At 36.2% G+C, this 22,044-nt stretch overlaps 4 protein-coding genes across 7 annotated transcripts; all 4 read left to right on the top strand.

Annotated features, from left to right (window-relative positions):
* Positions 1 to 628: 628 nt before the first annotated feature.
* On the top strand, positions 629 to 6,087 carry LOC107748579 (probable hydrolase PNKD). The gene is made up of 9 exons (XM_016563429.1): positions 629 to 816; positions 1,352 to 1,467; positions 1,548 to 1,660; positions 2,110 to 2,168; positions 3,431 to 3,523; positions 4,058 to 4,224; positions 4,477 to 4,563; positions 5,391 to 5,506; positions 5,665 to 6,087. Exons 1-9 carry the CDS (start codon positions 650 to 652, stop codon positions 5,797 to 5,799), a joined length of 1,053 nt encoding a protein of 350 aa, XP_016418915.1. The 5' UTR covers positions 629 to 649; the 3' UTR covers positions 5,800 to 6,087.
* A 241-nt stretch (positions 6,088 to 6,328) lies between these two features.
* On the top strand, positions 6,329 to 9,639 carry catip (ciliogenesis associated TTC17 interacting protein). Of its 2 annotated transcripts, none has more exons than XM_016563426.1 (10): positions 6,329 to 6,448; positions 6,716 to 6,803; positions 7,204 to 7,389; positions 7,524 to 7,579; positions 7,751 to 7,837; positions 8,067 to 8,234; positions 8,370 to 8,494; positions 8,937 to 9,013; positions 9,117 to 9,205; positions 9,434 to 9,639. In XM_016563426.1, exons 2-10 carry the CDS (start codon positions 6,722 to 6,724, stop codon positions 9,626 to 9,628), a joined length of 1,065 nt encoding a protein of 354 aa, XP_016418912.1. In that variant the 5' UTR covers positions 6,329 to 6,448; positions 6,716 to 6,721; the 3' UTR covers positions 9,629 to 9,639. The 2 variants fall into 2 exon arrangements, with proteins under 2 accessions (XP_016418912.1, XP_016418914.1); XM_016563428.1 differs by lacking the exon at positions 6,329 to 6,448 and adding an exon at positions 6,466 to 6,548.
* Positions 9,640 to 10,128: 489 nt separating this feature from the next.
* LOC107748560 (caspase-8-like) lies at positions 10,129 to 14,997 on the top strand. Of its 3 annotated transcripts, XM_016563400.1 has the most exons (11): positions 10,129 to 10,256; positions 10,969 to 11,270; positions 11,489 to 11,588; positions 11,794 to 11,932; positions 12,033 to 12,109; positions 13,209 to 13,230; positions 13,326 to 13,369; positions 13,684 to 13,801; positions 13,890 to 13,958; positions 14,157 to 14,394; positions 14,684 to 14,997. In XM_016563400.1, exons 2-11 carry the CDS (start codon positions 10,972 to 10,974, stop codon positions 14,811 to 14,813), a joined length of 1,236 nt encoding a protein of 411 aa, XP_016418886.1. In that variant the 5' UTR covers positions 10,129 to 10,256; positions 10,969 to 10,971; the 3' UTR covers positions 14,814 to 14,997. The 3 variants fall into 3 exon arrangements, with proteins under 3 accessions (XP_016418886.1, XP_016418885.1, XP_016418884.1); XM_016563399.1 differs by having other exon boundaries at positions 12,036 to 12,109; positions 13,890 to 14,394; XM_016563398.1 differs by having other exon boundaries at positions 13,890 to 14,394.
* Positions 14,998 to 16,836: 1,839 nt separating this feature from the next.
* On the top strand, positions 16,837 to 21,140 carry casp8l1 (caspase 8, apoptosis-related cysteine peptidase, like 1). The gene is made up of 6 exons (XM_016563425.1): positions 16,837 to 16,883; positions 18,129 to 18,248; positions 18,631 to 18,748; positions 18,833 to 18,955; positions 19,073 to 19,577; positions 20,443 to 21,140. The coding sequence occupies exons 2-6, from the start codon at positions 18,129 to 18,131 to the stop codon at positions 20,579 to 20,581; spliced, it is 1,005 nt and encodes a 334-aa protein (XP_016418911.1). The 5' UTR covers positions 16,837 to 16,883; the 3' UTR covers positions 20,582 to 21,140.
* Positions 21,141 to 22,044: the final 904 nt, after the last annotated feature.

Raw genomic sequence — 22,044 nt, 5'->3', positions numbered from 1 at the left:
GACAGTAATATTGTAATGTAACTAATTACTTTCAAAAGACAGTAACTAGTAATATATAATGTATTACATTTTGGAAGTAACTTGCCCAACACTGTTTATAATACTTCTGTGGATATTTTGGTGAAAGTAACTGAAAAAGTAGTGTAACGCATTACAATTCAGAGACAGTAATATTGTAATGTAACTAATTACTTTCAAAAGACAGTAACTAGTAATATATAACGTATTACATTTTGGAAGTAACTTGCCCAACACTGCATGTGAAAGTGTAATCTGTCTGCTAACACCAGAATTTGCTTTGAAATGTTAAAAACATCTTGAATGCTGTTAAAGATAAAGTTGAAATTATATTACACAGTCCAAGGTAAAAAAGCACATTTTGTTAAAAAAGAGAAAAGTTGGGAGGTTGTATCAAAGCATAGCTCAGTAGCTTAGTACATATAAGAAATATATATTTAGTTTCATTTGTCTGAGTACAAGGTTTTATTTTTTCAATTTTGCACCCTGTTTTGTCCCACTTCTCAAGAATGTTACAAACAATGCACCTGATAATGCATGAACGATCTAAAAATAAAAAAAAGAAAATACGAGTCTTTACGGTGATTGTTACTTCTGACCAATCGTTGTTGTGCTGTTTAATTGCGTCATCATGGCGCTTCCGGACTGGACAGTGTATTTACCGGTACTTTGTTTTGCTTCAGTATGTGGAGGGTTTTACATCTGTCGTGTTTTTAAATGCGCCAGAATAAGTGCATGGAAAAACAGCCCGATCGCTAAACTGATGGCTCGCACAGAGAAACCACTGTTTTGGATAGCGTAAGTGGCTTGTCTGTCCTGATACAATAGCTACTGGTTTTTATCCTCACCTAACGTTTCCGTATATGATGTTTACATGAACCGTTTTGTACGTGTTATTGAAAAATATACATGTTTTACCTGTGTAGACGTAGAAAATGTTTACTTTGAAGAAGGGCACTGCTTTGTCATTTAATAACTGTCAATGATGTACGGTATGTCCCTAATGAAAATGTACAGATTAAATGTAATTTTCGGTTTTGGGGCTCGTCAACGCCATGGTTAGATTAATAAAGTTAGGCTTCTCTAAACTAAACGTGAGTATTTCTTATGAAAAACAATAGCCTAAACATTTAGAAACTATTAGTAGTTGGAATAAAAATTAAATGGATTCTTTTACTCACCTAATTGATTATTTAGATTGAATCTACAGCATGTCTACCCAAATATCATAGTTACAATAGTTATTATTGCAATGCCATGGGGGAACAATTTCATAGAGGAACATACACAATGGCATAAAACACCCAGGTGTCCTCTTTAAAACCACTTGCAGGTATTCTCTATATACACGGACCAAACTCGGGTACATATTTCATAAGAGGCAGATGAGGAAAGCACGGGAGAGGTACCCTGCCGGCCACTCCAGAACTCAGCCTACTATAATAAACGGTGAGCAGAAACACCTTTTCCATCTTACACTCAACAGTTGATTATCAATACCTAAAGTCAGACTCTATTACTTTCAACAGACATCAAGATCATACCAGTGCCCATCTTATCAGACAATTACAGCTATGTGGTCATTGACACTGCATCAAATATGGCTGTTGTGGTTGATCCCGCTGACCCTCAGCCTGTTCAGGTTGGATTCAAAACAACTGTGCAGTGGTTTCAGAAATAGTTTGCTGGATTATGTGTCTTACTGTAGTGAAATTGCCAAACCCATGTGGTTTAGTGGAAAGTGCTTGTTCTTCCTCACTGGTTTACCAGAATTAAGATGGAATAATAATCAGTTATTTTTATTGGAAATCTGTCAATATAATTGAAAGATTCCAGTTTTCATTCGTGTAAGTGCAAAAGTATAGATTGTTTTTTTTTATTAGGAACAGCTGTGATCTGGGTAATGTTGTAATCAGTTAGTGTTAAGGTTAGGGAAGTCATTTTTAAAATATCTAGGATTCTTCATATGCATGAAGAGATGCATTACTGGGCATGTGTGATGTATAGTCACGTCTTATCTTACGTATGACATTACCCAGAGCCCCGGGTTTGTTTTATCTCATTTCATGGTCTGTCTTTACATCCACACAGGCATGCCTAGAGGAAGAGGGAGTGGCATTACAAGCTGTTCTCTGCACACACAAGCACTGGTAAGACCACATTTAAAAAGTGCCAAAAAATCTCTACAACTTGAAAGTTTCACAATGAATGTATTAGCAGCAACTATGACAATCTTTTAGTTTAATCAGTAACTAGGTATGTTACATACAGATGGTTAAGACTGATTTGTTTGTGTGAGAATTCTAAGACTGATGAGTTATATTTAGTATGAAGGCCCTTTTAGCTTTGTAAGATCACATTGAACCAGTTCTAAGACATATGAGGCATTTAACTACCTTTAAAGTGTTAGTTAGTTACCCAAAAATGAAAATTCTGTCATCATTTACTCCCCTCCATGTTGTTACAAACCCATTAGACTTATGTTCATCTTCGGAACACAAATTTTTAATATTCTTTCCGAATTTTTGCCCATCTATTGAAAGTCCACACAACCAAAATGTGCAGACTTTAAAAAGTACAAAAAGACGTTTTAAAATCCATATCAATGAGACTTGATGGAGAAAGATGTCATTTAGACGTTTATTTAAATTTATTCCATGGTCTGTCTGAATACTGGATTCTGATTGGCTGGCAGGTATGCAGTAAAACCGTTTAATGCACAGGTAGTTCCAAGTCAGTTTAATCACCGTTCTATAGTAATGCGCTGCTTTAATTGATGCACACTAACCAACACGCATCACTCACAAACACACACACACACAGAGAGAGAGAGAGGTCAGAGATCGCTGATTGCGCTGCAAACACACACAAACTTGTTGTCAACGCTTCCCCGTGATCTTCATTAATAAAATAACCTAGATACTAGATCGCTACATTATATTCCTCAGCAAGGAGGTGGTAAAATTGCTGTTTTTGAAGTAATTGTTTGTACAGAGAGACGCGCAGATGCAGCACGCAGGTACACACAACTGTCTCTCTCTCTCTCAATGCATTTCGCGGAGTGCATCCACGTCATGCATTTAAAATCCTTTAATGCACGGCTAGCCGTTGATTATCCCTTACATGAACATCGACCAGTGCACATTCATTCTGGAAGATTTGGCTTAAACTGCTCAGTTCTTAAGGATTACTTTAAATATGTCTTGATGCACTTTTTAAAGCTTGAAAAAGTTGGTTGCATTGACTTTCAATGGATGGACAAAAATGATGAAAGAATATAAAAAAAATATCTTGATGAACGAAGTCTTGTAGGCTTGTAAGTAAATAATGATAGAATTTTCATTTTTGGGTGAATTGAACAGAATCAAAATGAAATCAAACTATACTTCATATATACACTTTTCCCAACCAGGGACCACAGTGGAGGGAACAGGGCTCTAAAGAGACGCTACAGGTCCTGTCGAGTGTATGGGAACGTCATGGACAACATTCCAGGCCTTACACAGTCAGTACCTTTAAATATCTTCTGCTGTTCCATCATGTATCATTTTAACTGTAAAATGGATAGTTCTAAAAATGAATATTCTGTCATTTATATTTACCACCCGCATGTCGTTTCAAACCTATATGACTTTATTTATTCTGGGGTCACAAAAGAATATATTTTGAAGAATGTTTCAACTGTTTTTGTCCATACAGTCAAAGTCAGTGAAGTCCAAAACAACCATTATAAAATCTTTCAAAATATCTTCTTTTGTGTTCCACAGAATAATGCATAAAGGTTCGGAACGACATAAGGATGAGTGAACGAAGACAGAATTTTCCTTTTAGGCTGAACTATTCCTTTAAATGTATCCAAAATGTGTTAGAATCTAAAAACATTCGAACGTCTAAAAATACAAGTGTTTGTTTGAGAGATTACGTCAGATGTTTTCAAACTCGACTAAACTAAACCTATTCTTACTGTATATGATATAACAATTGAGCATTACTTAAGAGCATGAACAGACCACTTAATTAGATTTTCTTTATTGTTTAGCCCCCTTTCAGACAAAGACACAATCGATTTTGGAACTCGGCTGCGCTTCAGGGCCTTCTATACCCCTGGCCACACAGTGGGTCACGTGATCTACTTGCTTGATGGCCGAGCGATAGGTGGCCCCAGCAGCTTGTTTTCAGGGGACCTGGTATTCCTCTCTGGATGTGGTGAGTACGGCATTAATCATTGTGTTATCTCAGTGTGCACTTAAAAAGTTATTATATAATTTTGTTTATTTGTAGTGTTATTGTTACCTGCCTGCAGTGTTTGACATTGTGTGTATACATTACAATTATTTAAACGACTATTTATCCAGTATCAATGCCCAGAAAGGCATGCCAAAACTGCAAACAAGAATTCAGCATTCTTAAATCCAGCTTACTCTATTTAAAGCTCTGACTCATTTCCATCCCTTGTAGGGAGAATGTTTGAGGGTAATGCCTCAACTATGCTGTCATCTCTGGATACAGTGGGATCGCTGAACGATGATACTCTGCTTTGGCCTGGTAAGGAAACACTTTTTGTATGGGCTTTTCACACTTTAAGTTACTGTGTTTGTTTTATGTTTCTCACTGTTTATACTTTACTCTGGAATAGTAATAAATCCTGGATAGTCAAGTAGTGACATTTATCAGCGAGTACAGAACACCATGGGATTGTATTTCTCTTCATGACTTCAGTTGAAACTTTTGATGGAAATTTTGAAACCGTTTCCCTCAGGCACTGAAACTAACACGATGCATGACAACTATACAAAATGTATTAATTCACTATTAATGTATTTATGATTGGTTCCCAAAATATATCTGTGGCATTCTATCACGGCATTGTAAAAATATAGCTTAAAAGGTAAAAGTCCACCAAAAAAGGAAAATTCTGTCATCATATGACTTTTTTTCTTCTTCTGCTTAACACTAAAGAAGATAATTTGAATAATGTTGATAACCAAATAATTTGGTTCCCATTGACTTGCATTGGGTTTTTCATCCATACAGTGAAAGTCAATTGGAACCAAAACTGTTTAGTTACCAACATTCTTAAAAAAAATATGTATTTTGTGTTCTGCAAAAGAAAAGAAAAATCTTACATGAGGGTGAGTAAATGATGACAGAATTTTCATTTTTGGGTGGACTATTCCTTTAACCCTATATTAAAAGTGGTTTTAACCCAGAGTTAATTGCAAGGGTTAATTGCTATGTGACAAGTCTTTGTCATTTTAAGTTTTTGTATACAACTTTTTGGGGGTTTTATGTTTTTTTAAACTGATATTTGGGTGTGTTTCTAAGGAAAAGCTTCATGGTTATGTTAATAAAGTAGGTTTTTTTTTTTTCAGGACATGAGTATGCTGAAGATAACCTGTTGTTTGCTGCTGAAGTGGAACCTTGCAATGTTGTACGGAAGCAGAAGTTGCTGTGGGTACTGCAACAGAGGAGTCAGAGACTTTGCACAGTAAGGAAGACAAGAATTCTATGGACAAAAGTCCTAATATCAAAAAATTCCAAAATAATTGTTACATCTCTAGACACCTAATATTACTCTAAATCTTCTAAATAATATTCTTACCAGCCAAGCTTGATTTAAAGTCATTCTCTCTCCTCTTCATACAGTGTCCATCCACCCTAGCGGAGGAGAAGCAATACAATCCCTTCCTGCGGAGCCACTCCCAGGATCTCCACCGGGCCCTGGGTCTGCAGCAGAAGCAGGACGAGGACTGGACGTCATATAAGGAAGGACATTTATAAGGACCGATAAGGCTTTCGTCCACTGACGTTTGAAAGACGCAACCACTGAAACCATTCCAAGCTAAACATGTACTGCTCCCTATGTATTATTACTGTGCTGGATTAAAAAAGCACTAATGTGAATTTGAACAGTGACCTGAAAGAAAAAATTGAAGTAGACCTGGGCATTATTTTGTATACAAAAATAGATTTATTTGAACTTTAAGAATGTGGTAGACTTTGAAAGGCATTGTCTGAACCTTTCCAAATGTTTTTTTTATTTTTTTAAACAAGCTTTTCTGGCATGCTCCTCACCCTGGACTCTGTGTTTTGGAGATGTGCAGTGAATCCCATTTACAATGACGTTTAATCCGTTTTGAATACTTGGGGTACAATAAGCACTGATATTTATGAACGGTTTGTCATAATAAACCTATGAATTATAAACGAATATGTGTCTGTATTGAATACCTGTGAAAATATTGGCGCGACTACTAGAAGGTTTACGGTAGATGTTGACAACAGCGTTACTAAGGAAACCAGAGATGCTAATAAGTTTGAGACGTGAACAAAAAACACATCTAGACCGTATAAAAAAACGAGTTAAAGGCTTAATGTAGACGCTCTTAGTAGTTTGTACTATTTCCTGTAATATTTAAGTAATTTTAAAGTAAGTCTGTTGATTCTGTTTATTTTAATATTTTTAAAAGCATTAGCAAAGTAGCTCATGTTTGTTTGACATCTGCTGAAGACTGAACGGTTGAAACCAGGTTGAAACTCAGTATACAATCCAGGTAACTTAAAAAGAAAAAAAGACGCGCATAGTATAAATAAATCTACAACTGCTACGATCTCAAAGATCCATGCAATATAAATATATATGCAATGTTTTGAACTATTGTTGTAATTGTCTCTTGTTTTATCTGGACTTTCTAAGACGCACATGGAGGACAGTGAATCAACACAGAATGAAACAGAAGAATTAAAAGCTTCGGTTAATGCAGCGGAGTTTATTTACAGCATTGGTAAGTCATTAAACATGATTATGATATAGTAAGTGACGTCACTTCTAAAGTTTGCCTGTCAAAGATGCTATTTTAGGGTCAGGGACCATCTGTTAATGGCATCCAATGTGTAAACTGTAATTACCCTCACATTCATTAAGTTGCATTGTACTATTATTTTGTTTCTATTTAATATGTTATTTGAACCGCTGATTTTCCATGATAACTTATTTGTGATAAAGCATGAAGCACTGACAACTACATAACTGTGCCTTTAAATTAAATGTGCTGAATGTTTATTCAGAAGCCCTTTCAGATCCTTAAAGCGGTAATCACCGTAAATGAATCCTCAGTCAAGGCTAACAGTATATGATACCAATTAGGACTTAGGACTGCAAGCCTCTTCTGCTGTCATTTGCAGCACCCAAGGATCTGGACCAGTGTTTGTTCGCAGATTCACTTGTGACTGTGTCAGATTCGGGCCGGGAGCTGGGAGACTTCTCTGTGAGTGTCACCAAGGCGAGCTACAATGAGGAGCTATGTTATCTGCTCCATGCCAACAGTCATGGAACGATTGATGACATTCCTTGTGGTACATCCATTATAGGTCAGCTTACATTATATAATGACTATTTCCTTCTCTTTATAATTTGCTGGTTAGAACACAATGACATCTGTGTCATCTCAGTCATTTCTTAAAGAATGTTAAACCCTGTATTTGTTCCTTTGTGATTTTACCAGCCTACATATCGAGAAATCTTGAGATACTGGAAGAGAATCATCATGAATATGTAAAGGTATCTTTTCTATTGACATAAAGCAAAGTTTATGAAAAGCATAGGGTAGGTTCCCTTTATATCAATACTTGTTAACCAACAGATTCTGTTTAATACTATAGAAATAATGAATGTCATAATCAAAATTGCAATGTAAAGCCACCCAAATCTGAGGTGCTGTAAATATTCCAGTTAGAAAAGCAGACTGTGGACCGGAAAGTACATATTGTTAAACAGGATGATCAGCTAGTGGTAAACCGAATCATCTCAGAGAAAGAGGTAAGTGTTGTGCTGCACAACATATGCTGAATAAATTTATTTCCATTTGTGCCAAAAAAAAAGAAATGCACATTAATGCATACATTAGTGTCTGACCATGTATTCCACGTGAATTGAAATTCAGGTCATTAATTATTAATAAAATAAAATACATAATAATTCATTATTATTGAACATTTTACTGACCGTTTGTGTCAATAATAAGAAAGTCACATCTTTCATTCCTTAGGGAGTGAAGACACAAACCCACACATTTCCACTGAGTTCTCTAAAGGGTTTTGTGTCTGAAGCATCCAACTTAATGATCCTGCGTATACTGGCTCGGCAGAAGACTGTTCCAGAAAACATGACATTCCTGTCATTTGATGCAGATACTGTGCTTTCCAAGTCAGTTTATGTAAGTGCAGGGGGATAATTGCTTATATCTCAGCCCTGGGATGTTATTTAAAAATCGATGTGAACCGTAGATGCATGATAGTAGATTGTGCTTTTTATTATTCTTTCATGTGACTGATGCACTTGTTTGCTTTAGAGAGCACTTGGGTGCAAGAAGCAGATGATTGGGGAAGAGTTAGTCGATATCTTTGGGATTGAAAGGACTGTCTCTTCTGCAAAGGACTCTTCGGGAACTTGGCATTGCTATTTCTTGCCTGATGGGTAGAATACTCTCTTCATTTTTTTGCTAGAAGGCAAAACTTATCTTATCTGTTTCTCATAACAGTGTGTCTACACTGGAAGCGAGTGGCATCACGGAAGTGACAAATCTCAAGACCGTAAAATAATGACTCATTGTTTTTATAACATACTGACACAAAGGTCAAATGTTTCACAGTGTTCGCTTTGTTGCTTCCAGTGAAGACAACCTCTAGCTGTTGCGATGCAAGTGACAACGGTCACGTCTGGTGTAGACACTGTGTAAATATGGACGGTAGATTGATTAACGTCTTTCAAACATATATGCCATATATGGTATATATAACAAGTTTTTATTTTTTTTCAACTTAATGTTTCATTGCTTTATAACAAACACCTATATGAAAAAATGTATGTATATTCAGAGTTTTGAACATTAACGTTTCCTAAAATATTTTACACTTAGGCATCTAGCAAGCAGAGTGCAGTTGGGCTCACCTGCAATTATGAAGCTCCTGCATTTGCCTTTCTTGCTTGATGGAGGTTTGATGACTTTATCACTTTGCATTCCGCTCCTTTGTGACCGGAATCAATCTTTACAGTCAAAAATAAAGTAAAAGTAAAACGTTTTTGCTTTTATTTTCAGTGGAGAAAGACCAGATTCCTGTGTTTGAGAAGAAGCCACTCATTTGGGAGGAAGACATGGAGCTTTACTCAAAGTTTCTTGACAGAAAGGTGTCTATTACTTTTAATTAGCTTTTAATTGATGTCATATATTACTCAAGGATATTGGAAAATATATTGATCATATTAAAACTCAAGACTCAATAATTAATTTCTACATGGAACTAAATTTTTTTTTTTTTAGAAGTTTTATGAATTTCAAACAAAGAACCACATAGCATAAAGGTCACTTGACAAATAAGCAAATTTGTGACTCATTTCCACTTGTTCATGACACAGGAGGAACTCAGAGCAGACTACTCCTCCTACGTCAGACAACACCCTGAGCTAAAGGCTTTATTGGCAGACTTCCTGCAATTCCTGCTGTTGAGGAAACCTCAAGATGTCTTCTCCTTTGCTCATGACTTCTTTGCACCCTTTGCATCTCAAAGTCCTCCAGGAAAGTCCCGTAAAGACTCACAAAACTTTCCATAGGAATAACAAACACTAACCAAGTGTCTGATGTAGCAGAGATTGAAAATAAAAGTTTTCTTCTAATAGTGCCTTGGTATAATGACTTTATGCTCTGTTTTTGTATGTACTGTAAGAGTATTTGGTTCGTCTGGATGACCAGCTGTTTATTTGAGAGAGAGCAATTTATAAACCTTTGCAGTGATAAAGAAATATTGCACAGAATATTTGTCCATATAAAAATACCTAAAACCGTAAACATTCTAGTGTGTCAAAATAAGTATTAGAGCCTTGACTTTTTATATAATTTTTTTAAAATTATTTTAGAAAATGTTTTTTTTTTATTTATCTGAAGCTCTATACATAACGATACACATAAAATATAGCTTACTTAAAAATATACACTCTTATTTATGTTTTTCTTAAAGCCAAACTGTATTTCTTCACAATAACTCGAGGGTAACCCCCACAATTATTATATATAACACATTTGTGAACACGTCCTTATGTCACTTCCTGTTGAAATTTAGAGGCTGAAACTGAAAGTAAAGCATTGGAAACGTAGTAGCTTTAGCATGTCGCTCAGACTCTCTTGATTTTGGTTCTACGACAGTTTGCCATTTTATTTCAGTTGGATGTTGTAAATATAAAGGTAAGATGAGTTTTGATCATTTAAGTTGATTGTTCGAGTTAACTTTCATGACTGTGTTCGTCATAACCTAGTTCGGTTAAAAGTTTGTCATCGCGGATACATTGTAGCATTTGATTCGCTGAGCAAAAATGTACTTGACACCAAACTTTTTAAAGCAATGACAGTCTTGAAGTGTGATTTGATACACATCTAAAATATTTAGTATACTTTTATCCATTTTATACATTCCGTGTAATGGCCCAAGTGGCTAGAATAGTAGTTTTAAAAAAACTATCGCGTTTAAAATATGTGAATAAATATGTTAAATAACTAAAACTGGCCAAAAATATACACTTAAACCGGGCCTAGTTGTTACATGGAAAGGTTGTCAAACTGTGTTTTTGAATCAAAACTGTTTGAATTCGTGGTTTTGTATGCTGAGTTCAAATACCTAGTTCAATTCTTATTAAATGCTAGTTGTGAATTCTGTCCTAAACTAAAATTCCAAAGTAATCGTGTTTTGAATTATTTGTAAACAATAAATACACTCTAGAAATATATCACGAACGTTCTTAACGCCATGTTCTCCGGACAAGGATATTTTTCGTATTGGGTTGGGCAAGTAGTAACATGTTTTACTGAACTTATGGTTACCAGACAGTTGCCAAAGTAATGGCTTTCTCTAGTTGTTTAAGTTGTTTTCAATGAGTGTTTGTTTAACATTATGTTACAGAATATGGATCTGCAGAAGTTTCACAAGATTGATGAGAACCTGACAAGTAGTGAAGTGGCCCAGCTGAAGTTTCTGTGTATGGACCTAATTCCCAAGAAACGTTTGGAGACTGTGACTGATGCCAAAGAACTGTTCCTACGACTGGACGAGCAAGCACTGCTTGATGAAGGGTTACTCGTCCCCGAGCTTCTGATCACAATTGGACGCCTTGACTTGCTTGGCATCCTGGAAATGTCCAAAGATAATGTGGAAAGAAATCTGCTACTACGTGAGGCATCTAGTAAAGCTGTCTCAGCCTACAGGTATGAAGAAAACACACGATAAATGTAGATTACCGTGATCAAAAATCCCCTTTTAAGCTGATAGAGCACACACTGACGCGCTAAACTAGAAGTAGTTGCCAACGCTATCAATATCACATCGTTTTCTTAGAAAAGGCTCCTTGTATTGTACTGTTAATATTTTATGTCACAATGCTTGTGACTCACTGAGACTTTGTCTCACTCTCTTCTCATCACAGAAAAATGCTATTTAGTATATCTGAGGACATGACAGAAGAAAACCTTCGCACAGTGAAGTTTCTTGTGGAACTTCCCAGGGCAAAACTAGGAACGTCTGCTGTGAGTTATATATTTTGAGCCCTGAAGTAATAATGTTAGTGCAGATTACATACAAATAATAAATTATTGAGAAAGTGGAATATGTAGTTGCTACCTTGACTGCACTGACTAGCTTTGTAAATTTTATTATTTAATTAAGAATGTGACTATTATGGTTTGCACTTTAACCTGTTACTACAAAACCTATTTTATGTGAATCATACAGACATTTCTAGATGTTATGATTGAGATGGAAAAGCTACAGAAGCTTGGGGAAGACAACCTGGATGAACTTTACTTTATTCTAGACAAATGTGACAAACAGCTGGCCTGCAGGATAGAGGAGTACAGGGCCCGGGAACAAGGTTACTGATAAAATCAAATCAGTTATCTAATACTTAAGTATCTACTTTTCTCATTTCTCCAAACATAAACAACAGGTTTTTTTTATTTTATTTTGTCCAGTAGGAGGCAGACTTCCTCTACGGGAAGTGTTTGGTAATGTGCAAGTTTCCTTTCCTGATGAAAGTATGCCCAGATATGTAAGTATGCCAAATACATTAAGATGCATTTGAACACATAATTTTCACATAGTATAACCCAAATATTTCTTATGATGTGGATTTATGCGTAATTTTAGATGCAAGTCAGTGGTTACTGTCAATTTGACTGTCAAAAAAAAAGCATATCAGGGAACTCAAAATGAATACCTGTGGCTCCTGGCGGTCTGTGTAAGAAACTGAACATTATTTACAATATAATGTCAATGGACCACGGTTTCAGCTACAAATCTTCTTTACTGTTCTACTGATGAAAAAAAGTCACCTACATCTTGGATGGCCTGAGGGTGAATAAATTAACAGCAGATTTTCATTTATGGGTGAACCATTTCTTTAAAAATTTCTATTTTTTATCTGTGTTCCATATTCAAGTGACCCAACAGAGTACCAAATTACTATTTTTGTTGTAACATACAAAACCCCCAAAAATGTAATTTATGTTAAATATTTAAATGTATTAATTATTTTATTATTGGTTTCTAAATGTTTTTAATTGGTTTGATTCTCCTCAGAAAATAGTGTTTATCCGCTACACATTTTAAATGTAGTCTGGGTCAGATTTTCTTTTGCCTAGTTTCGTGATTTTTAAGCATGAGGCCATGTACCTATTGGCATTGTCCTAATTTGGCTGCTTCAACCAAGTAGCAGGTGAATTTGAGCCAAATTTCCACAGAGTTTGACTGGACACACAGCCGGGAAGCGTTGTTTCCACTCCTTTAAATGTATAAACCTGTTAATCTTGTTGTCCCAACTAAATATACTTGCATTTTATTAATTGCATTTACCATTGTTTTCCCCCTGCTGGGATTTTTTTGTGGTCACAACACACTAGTTGGGAACCACAGCTTATACTTGGCATTTTTAATGCAATTAAACTTTTTAATGCAATGTTTTCATCTAAATGAGCATTTTCAAAAAGAAAGGCCTTTAAAATACCAGTTCTGCTTGTTTATAATAGTTGTAGTCACATTTCAACACAGTTTTTGGTGACAAATACATTTTAAATGATAAAATATACTGCAATTCAATGCAAAATAACCTCTGTTGTTTCTCTTCCCTCCACATTTTGGCTTTATCACAGCAAATGGAGACAGAAAATGGATGTAAGTTATACTCTCATACAAACTTTCAAAACATTACTGAACGATAATGCTCTTTGCATATATCTCTATATCTCTCACCATATGTTTTTCCTCAGGGAGGAGAAGCTTGCTTGTTACAGATTCAGACACTGAACCCAGAGTAAATAAGACACATTACATTTCATTCTTAATATTGTTTCATTGTTACATCATAGTTGAATGTTCTAAATAACTATTTGAAGCACCACTACTTTTGGTGGTTTTTATAGTTTCTATAGAAGTTACAAACAATAGCGTAAACTCTAATCAACAAACAGCTGTTTTTAATTTTCATAACGTCACTGCTGTGACAAACATGATTTATTAATGATCTTCAATCAATGAGATGTGTACGTGTGTACTTACTGGTTGTTTGTGAAGTGTTATGTAAATAAAAAATGTAATTTCAACGTGATTTGCTTTGCATTCATGTAGACGGGGGAATATTATAATATGACTCCGCGACCTCTTGGATACTGTCTAATCATCAACAACTTCAACTTTAAAGAAAGGTCCTCATTGTCCAATCGGACAGGAACGGATAAGGACAAAGGTATTTCCAGCAAATGCATTTGCATCTTATCTGTAATCCTTAAAAATGTGTTTCTAAATTAACACACACTCTCTCTGTGTTTCTGTAGATGACCTTAGCAGAGTGTTTCGCAGAATGCATTTTGAGGTTGAGGTTCAGGATGATCTGACAGCTTCAGGTATGAAGGATGTGATAAGGCACTTTGCAAACAGGGATCATACTCGTATGGGAGCTTTTGTCTGCTGTGTCCTCTCGCATGGAGAGAAGGGCACAGTGTTGGGGGTAGATGGTAAAGAGGTTGAAATCCGTGAACTCACAGTGCCTATTGCTGAATGCCGTACACTAGCATCCAAGCCCAAGCTTTTCTTCATTCAAGCCTGCCAAGGAAATGAGGGTCAGGATGGTGTATTGACAATGGATGCACCGGGAAACGCTACAGAAGAAGACCCATATGAGGAAGATGCTTATAATCCTGCAGCCCGCTCTATTCCTATAGAAGCTGATATGCTAATTGGAATGGCCACAGTAGAGCGCTACCAGTCCTACCGCCACACTAAAGACGGGTCTATCTATATCCAGGAGCTCTGTAATCAGTTGGAGAAATTCTGCCCCAGGTGAGTAGAGGAGACTGTCATGTCTTGAATGAAAGATGCATGTGGGTGGGTTTGTAGAAATTCATGTTCCAGTTCCATATGATGATTGCACATGACCATGTGATGCGGTAAGGATGGGTGAGTTTACTTTGCAGTTAACCGTTAGTTTCCACCAGTCAACCCATTGACCAGTTTGACCCATGTGTGCAGAATTTATTTTATACTACCATTCAAAAGTTTGGGGTCAGTTTTTTTTTGATGGTTTGATTAGGTTGGTCCATAGTTATTTTCTTGTCTGCTTTTTTGACAGAGAAGAGGATATCTTATCCATCCTGACAAAAGTAAACCGTGAAGTGAGTTTAAAAATGTTGAGGGGCTGCAAGCAGATGCCTGAACCTCGATATACCCTCACCAAGAAGCTGGTCCTGCCCATGGACTGAAGCTTCTGCTTGACTTTTGTGTGACTGGATTCATGCTGGAGAAGTGAAAAGTCAAGCTTACTCAGACTCGATTAATCCTTCTCGGAGGATCAAGGCACTTTGGTACTAGATTCGAATTGATCTTGCTGTCTCTGTGAGTCTGATCTTGATTATTAAATAAGACTTTGAGTTAAAGTTTACTGCACTGAGTTCTGGTTGTGTGATCTTGTTTAGACAATGCAATTTAAAAGTAATAAAACATTTATATTTGATACTGGGAACAAATATTTTTAAACTAATGTTAAGCATGATGATTTTATACCAGCAGTCTAAATAATTTAGTTTTGAATGCTGTTTGTAAATGCATATCGTTGCCATTAATGTCTTAATGGGAAATCTGAATGAACTAAAAACCCAGAGAGTTTGAAGTCTTTAAAGAAAAAGCAATTGTAAGAAATCACTGATGTCTAGAAAAGAGTGAAATTAAATATTAAACATTGTTAAAAAAAAGTCAAATTTTTTATATTATTTAATTATTTTAGCATATAATGGCATAATGTTTTGCATTACAAAACACAAAATGTCATTTTCCACCCTCTCTCTGACCCTGTTATGTGGACTTTTCCCATTATTGTTATTTTATTAAATTTTAACTGCAAAATGTTCTTCTGTTAAATGGAAATGCATGAGTACAAGAAACAAAAAAATTCTTCTTACAATAATGTTCAGTCAGTGCCACCTCTGTTCTCAGACTCATCTCACCATGCACCATGTTTAAAGAAAGGTCCTCAAACTCTGCCAAAGTCCTTATATTTATCTATTAAAATATAAGTTATCTTTTCCATTGACATATTATCATTTCTTTCAGCCAGCATCCTATATTTGGTGCCCAAATGCTTTTCCAATTTAAAAAATAAGCCATTTAGTTTGCAGGATACACACTTATAAATGTATATTTATATATTTAATTTATATAAAAAAAAATACTTGATCTACTTATATAGAATATAAATGAAATAAAGAATATAAATGAAATAAAATGTAAAGCCAATGGAAAATAACATCAAGGATCTTCTCTATCATTTCTTTCACATCTGTCTAAAACTTGTTGACTTCACACTTCCATACAGTATGCAATACTATATTAAATTTTTAACCCAAAAGTTGGGTTAGTCCATATTTGACCCAAAGTTGGGTTGAAACAACCCAGCATTTTTTAGAGTGTAGCTGTAAACTCACCGAATCTTAATCGAAGTATTATTTCTATTCTTAGATAGGTGATGGTGGCATATCAAGATGTTATTTTGTGATTTGAATATGAAATTTCTTTGTAGTGTTTTTTAAGAATTTTGTATGTATGGACTCAAATGACATAAGATTATTGTTAATGTATCAAGACTTTAATTAGCCTACCTTTGGGGCTTTTGACCTTATTTAGAATGTGTTTATTCCTAAACTTGTGTACAAAGAAATAAAATTGTAGTGAATATCAACAGATGTTATTGTGCCTTGGAAACCTGTCTGAAACTATTTTCCCAGGAGGCTGCTCCACCGCCAGCCTTTGGTTTCTCTCAGAGCTGTTGTCATGCTACTCCTGAACTTTGAGGTCACCTTGTGCATGAACAATACAAGAGGCACTGCAGCTTTTATAATTAATAGAAACACAGGTCAGTCTGGGACCTTCAGTCATGATGAAAACCATCTAGGTTGCTGGTATACGGGCTGAACATCTTCAATATTAATCCACCCCCACATTACCTCAAAATCAGACTCTAGAGAAAGAAAAGAAGGAGAAAAACATGTACTAAATGAACAATAATGTAATTAGTGGTCTTGGTAAGGTGTTCAACTGTGTTATGCATGAAAACCGACATTGTTCTGTGTTATAAAGCAGCTTTCCCCTGTGTTTATTAAGTGCATAAATCCAGAATGACACGTTGCCCCCTGTTCTTTCTTGGGGGCTGAAAAATATTGGTGGCAGCACACAGAGGGAGGAAGTTAGGTTCCCCCGACCTGCCATTTCTTTGGGAAACCTTTTGTTTGGCAAGTGAGGGCACCGAATGTTCCTGTGGACATCAAAGCTTTTTAGAGGTAGGCCTAATTGCAATTTTTGTTGTTGTTTTTGGTCAAAAACGTGTGGCGGTGTTGATGACAAGACGTTAGGAAGCTGTTGGGTCATGAATCTCCATAGAATCTCCTTCTATATCTATTTCCTGCCATTTAAAATTAAACATAGGCCTACTTAGGGTGGTAAACAGGACCCATTCTTCTAATTTTAATAGGCTAACTGATATCTGATTTTGAAAGTTTAATTCTTCATTTGGTCCACAAACTCCGACCATCATGGATAGCCCTGGTTACACTCTTGCACACAGTTTGTTATCTATTTCCTGCCATTTAAAATTAAACATAGGCCTACTTAGGGTGGTAAACCGGACCCATTCTTCTAATTTTAATAGGCTAACTGATATCTGATTTTGAAAGTTTAATTCTTCATTTGGTCCACAAACTACGACCATCATGGATAGCCCTGGTTACACTCTTGCACAGTTTGTTTTTTTAAGCAGCTTTCTAAAATTGTTATTTTTCTGATCTGTCATAAAGCTCTCACAGAATATTGGAAATGTACATGTCCTGAAGAAAAGTTATTTCAGATAATTATGCATTTACAAAAGCATATAAATATTGTTTTTATTTAACGAATTGCATTATGCCATTTGTAAAAGGAGACACTTCTTGGTCCTTGAGTTCACATTGACGCTTTAGGGAAATAATAATTTTAATGAAAGAAAGATAGGCTACGTTATGTTTGTATTTTTAAAAAAGTGTTTTCCAATCAAGTAATTGTTTACCAGTATGTTCTTAGTTGTTTCAGAGCATTTATTATATTCTTTACGACTGCCATTTCGACGGCCTTTCGAAGGGCGGAGATTGGGAATCTCAGACTCAGAGCGCGAGGAATCTCAGATTATCCTCCCTCCCTCTCTCTCTCTCCTTCTCTCCTTCTCTCCCTCCCTCTCTCTCCGCAATCCACTCGGTCAGGTTTAAATATCCGTGTCCACAGACCCGGCAACATCAAAATATTTCCTTCTAGACTGGTCTGAATTGTTTTTTAAACCATTGTAGGTTTTTGGCTGAGGTGAGTGTTTGCTGTTTACTCATTAAAATTTTTGCGCTTGTGCACAAAAACGCGCGAATAGCAAAACTTCCTGTTTTCTCCACGCACGCCGCACTGTGAACTAAATAATGCACCAAACATTTAAAATTCTGCAAGTTTCAATTTGATGCATGATTTCGTTGATATACAAACATGTAATGTTTCTGTTGTTATTACAGATGGGTAAAATTGGTACTGGCAGCAACAAAAATCGGACAAGTCAGAGTAACAAGAATGAGCAGAAGGTCAAAGCATCAAATGGATCAAAGAGAAAGAAGGCTGTTAGGAGGAATTCACAAGCAAGTATTTCATTTTATTCAGACAGTGAAAGTGAAAGTGATGTGAGGTGCCATAGCCTACTTGGAATTTGTACTCTGCGAGTATTAACACGCATCTGGAGCAGTGAGCAGCCATTTGATGCCAACGCCCAGGGAACAATTGGAGGTTAGGTGCCTTGCTCAAGGGCACCACAGTTAGGGGTAATGTGGGTGGAAGAGAGCACTGTTCATTCTCATTTCCTGAGACTCGAACCCATGACCCTTCAGGTCTGACTCTAACCATTAGGCCACAACTCCCTCCGACAGACTAAAATGTACTGTTATTTAGATTAGATAGATGCTTTTTGAAAATTATATTTCTGAGCCATTTTTATATTATTAAAAGTATTTTTATGTCATGTAGGAAGACAAAGAAAACCTTCCTGAATGTGTTCAAAAGACAAATGTACATAAAAGAAAGCGGGAGCCCCTTCAACCAACTGGCAGTATTTCTGATCATTACCCTAAAAAGAAGCGTGTGGGTAAGTCGTTTACAAGATATTAGCTTAATAAACCAAAATATTAGTCAAGCCTACCCTTCTCCTAACATGTCCTTATTTTCACAGTTGCAACACAGAAGGAATTTTATTCCATGTCAAATAGGCCTCTTGGATATTGTTTGATCATCAACAACTATAACTTTGAGAGAACGTCACTTGGAAACCGGAGAGGGACAGATAAAGATAAAGGTATTTTTGTGAATTTGAGGGACTAGAGTTTCTAAAAAATTTTTAGATGTGTACTTTAATATAATCTGCTATTGGATTTGTCAAATATGGCTTTGTGCATTTTCCTTTGTCTTCTAGATGATCTCACCAGAGTGTTTGAGAACATGTTTTTCAAAGTTGAGGTGCAGGATGATTTGCAAGCGTCAGATATGCAGAATGTGATAAAGGAGCTTGCAGAGAGGGATCACTCTCAGATGGATGCTTTTGTCTGCTGCATCCTGTCCCATGGAGAAAAAGGCTCTGTTCTGGGAATAGATGGAAAACCAGTTCCGATCCGTGAACTCACACAGCCTTTTGCTGAATGCCACACTCTAGTTAACAAGCCGAAGCTTTTCTTCATTCAAGCCTGTCAGGGTAATGAGGCCCAGCAAGGTGTGTGGATGGCAGATGGACAGGAGAACACCAGAGAAGAAGGAACATTTGAGAAGGTTTCTCATACTGTAGCATCGCACTGTGTCCCTAAAGATGCTGATTTTCTCATTGGAATAGCAACGGTTGAGCACTACAAATCTTTCCGCCACACAACACATGGGTCCATCTATATCCAGGAACTCTGCAAACAGCTGGAAAGTGACCTTCACTTGTGAGTTGTGGTCTTGATTTAGAGAAGGTTTTGATTTTGAAGCTTATGGTAGAATTAAAGACCCTATTTGCATTCGATGTTCAGAAGAGTTCACCCAAAAATTAAATTTTGCTGAATATTTACTCACCCTCAGACCATCCAAGATGTAGGAAAGCATGCTTAGAAATATAGCATTACATCACTTGTTCACCAATGGATCCTCTGCTGTGAATGGGTATCGTCTGAATGAGAGTCCAGTAAAAAAAAAACCTTACAGTAAAAAAGACCATCCCCTGTTGTCCTTTCACATCAAAATATTTTGTTAAGTGTTTCTGCATGTAAATGGTGCTTGATCTGTGCATGTGTCTCTCCTGATTCAGACGAGATAACTTTTTCACAATGGATTTTAGTCAGATGTAACAGTTTGAAGTTAAAAACATTTTTTACAAACACACAGCTTTTCGCTTCACAAGACGTTAATGAGCTGAATTCATGATTACTTGTAGATTGTGATGTTTTTATCAGCTGTTTGAACTCATTCTGACAGCACGCAGAGGATCCAATGGTGAGCAAGTGATGTAACGCTACATTTCTGCAAATCTATTCTGTTCCGATGAAAAAAAAAACTTCATCTACATCTTGGTTGGCCTGAGGGTGTGTACATTTTGAACAAATTTTCATTTTTGGATGAACTATTCTTTTAACATCCATTTTGGGTGAGTTTTCCAAAAGTAATGCGGTGCATCTTGAAAACACATTGTGGTCTGATAATCACCATCTAAGGTTAGGAATGCATATGGCCACATTCCATTTGTAAACACTAATGCATTTTGACAACAGACAACACCTACTCATATGGCTGACTTGTATCTTTTTGTTCCGGCAGGAAAGAGGACATACACTCCATTTTGACAAAGGTGAATAGAATAGTGAGCTCCAAAATCCTTCAGGGTTGCAAGCAGATGCCTGAGGTTCACTACACTCTAACCAAAACACTGATCCTGCCCATGAAGCAAGCGTCCTGATTAGCTGTGGCATGACAATCTGGCATCCATCCATCTCTTCCTCCCTTGTGGGAAAAGTGCCTTTTGTAATGCATTTAGAATTTTAATCCTGAAAAGTATGTACTGTAGACAGCTAGCAGTTGAAATTGGTACTGCAGTCTAAATTCAAAATATTGGAGAAAGAAGTTTCTCCCTCCTCCTCAAACTGCTCCTCAAACTGATGATGCGATGATTTATCCACGTTTTAATATGCCTCGTTATAGAGCTTTTTAGATGGATGCTGAGGCTTTTTAGGTCAGGTAGTGATCACTGACCCAGTTTGTTTGCTGCAAGGCTGCAATAGAGTGGGGAAACTATGACGTCACTTTGTAGGTGGATCGGCTGTTAGCGTCACACTGGTTCCCTTGACAAAAAGCCATTAGGATTTTTCCATAGGCTTTTGGATTATCGCAAAAAATAAGCTTTTTTTGCTGAATTTTGAAGCCTAAATACAAGCGCCAGAACTAAAAAGCTAACATTAGGCTATTAATGAATTACAGCACCAGTGTCGCTCGCCTTCAACGTCACCACCACCACGCTTCCGACAACTTTTAAACTTATTTTTAGAAACATTTTCCATGATAATTATTTACTCTGTGGATGAATTTTAATCCACATTACATTATATAAAAAAAACAAAAACATGTTTATACATGCTCTTTTAGATAGTTTTCCTTTGTGTAATAAATCATTTTAATTCTGATTTACAGTTATGATTATGAACGTTTAAAAATACATATGTTTTATAATTGTGCCTTCAGATTATTATCATAATGCATATTTGAATGATTGTATGGCGTGCATGCATACACCTGCTTAGCGCGCTTACCTTCTCTGAAGCGTAAACTTCTTTGAAACCTAGCTATGGCTCTGTCAATTTCCAGCCTCATGTCCTTTTTCACAGATGATAAAAAGAGCATAGAGAGGGGCGAGAATCATTATACGTCTGGACGTGTAGAGCGTTGCAGCATACATGCTGGTCTACTTAGTGGAGTTGTCAGGGCTAGCAGCATGAGGGACAAAGTCTATCAAGTGTCGGAAAGTGCCATCAGGGAGGGAGGAATAAATTATAATAATTAGTTGTACATGTTGAATGTGTTCAACTGAATTTATATATATATAAAAAAAACTCTTAAACAAGATGAACAATCACTTAAGATTATTGGTTAATATAATAATAATTTAGGACAAAGTCTATCAAGTGTCGGAAAGTGCCATCAGGGAGGGAGGAATAAATTATAATAATTAGTTGTACATGTTGAATGTGTTCAACTGAATTTATATATATATATAAAAAAAACTCTTAAACAAGATGAACAATCACTTAAGATTATTGGTTAATATAATAATAATTTTAAAAAAGTATCCAGTTAAGGCCAATAGCATCAGCAAAGTTATTTTCTCAACAGTAACTATATTTTTTTAAGTTTGTTTTCTTTATACTG

This window comes from Sinocyclocheilus rhinocerous, unplaced genomic scaffold (assembly GCF_001515625.1).
Source record: "Sinocyclocheilus rhinocerous isolate Xijiao unplaced genomic scaffold, SAMN03320098_v1.1 scaffold349, whole genome shotgun sequence".
In the NCBI taxonomy this organism is placed as follows: domain Eukaryota; kingdom Metazoa; phylum Chordata; class Actinopteri; order Cypriniformes; family Cyprinidae; genus Sinocyclocheilus; species Sinocyclocheilus rhinocerous.
The sequence above is the reverse complement of the archived record's forward strand: the minus strand, read 5'-3'. Positions and strand labels throughout refer to the sequence as shown.

Excerpts from the sequence above, each read along its gene's own strand:
- LOC107748579 (XM_016563429.1), top strand. The coding sequence starts at position 650 with ATGGCGCTTCCGGACTGGACAGTGTATTTACCGGTACTTTGTTTTGCT. Across the intron at positions 817-1,351 it reads AAACCACTGTTTTGGATAGC|GTATTCTCTATATACACGGA; the intron begins GTAAGTGGCTTG and ends AACCACTTGCAG. Across the intron at positions 1,468-1,547 it reads TCAGCCTACTATAATAAACG|ACATCAAGATCATACCAGTG; the intron begins GTGAGCAGAAAC and ends TACTTTCAACAG.
- catip (XM_016563426.1), top strand. The coding sequence starts at position 6,722 with ATGGAGGACAGTGAATCAACACAGAATGAAACAGAAGAATTAAAAGCT. Across the intron at positions 6,804-7,203 it reads GGAGTTTATTTACAGCATTG|CACCCAAGGATCTGGACCAG; the intron begins GTAAGTCATTAA and ends TGTCATTTGCAG. Across the intron at positions 8,495-8,936 it reads TGCTATTTCTTGCCTGATGG|GCATCTAGCAAGCAGAGTGC; the intron begins GTAGAATACTCT and ends TTTTACACTTAG.
- LOC107748560 (XM_016563398.1), top strand. The coding sequence starts at position 10,972 with ATGGATCTGCAGAAGTTTCACAAGATTGATGAGAACCTGACAAGTAGT. Across the intron at positions 11,933-12,032 it reads GTACAGGGCCCGGGAACAAG|TAGGAGGCAGACTTCCTCTA; the intron begins GTTACTGATAAA and ends TATTTTGTCCAG. Across the intron at positions 13,231-13,325 it reads AATGGAGACAGAAAATGGAT|GGAGGAGAAGCTTGCTTGTT; the intron begins GTAAGTTATACT and ends GTTTTTCCTCAG.
- casp8l1 (XM_016563425.1), top strand. The coding sequence starts at position 18,129 with ATGGGTAAAATTGGTACTGGCAGCAACAAAAATCGGACAAGTCAGAGT. Across the intron at positions 18,749-18,832 it reads CCCTAAAAAGAAGCGTGTGG|TTGCAACACAGAAGGAATTT; the intron begins GTAAGTCGTTTA and ends TTATTTTCACAG. Across the intron at positions 18,956-19,072 it reads AGGGACAGATAAAGATAAAG|ATGATCTCACCAGAGTGTTT; the intron begins GTATTTTTGTGA and ends TTTGTCTTCTAG.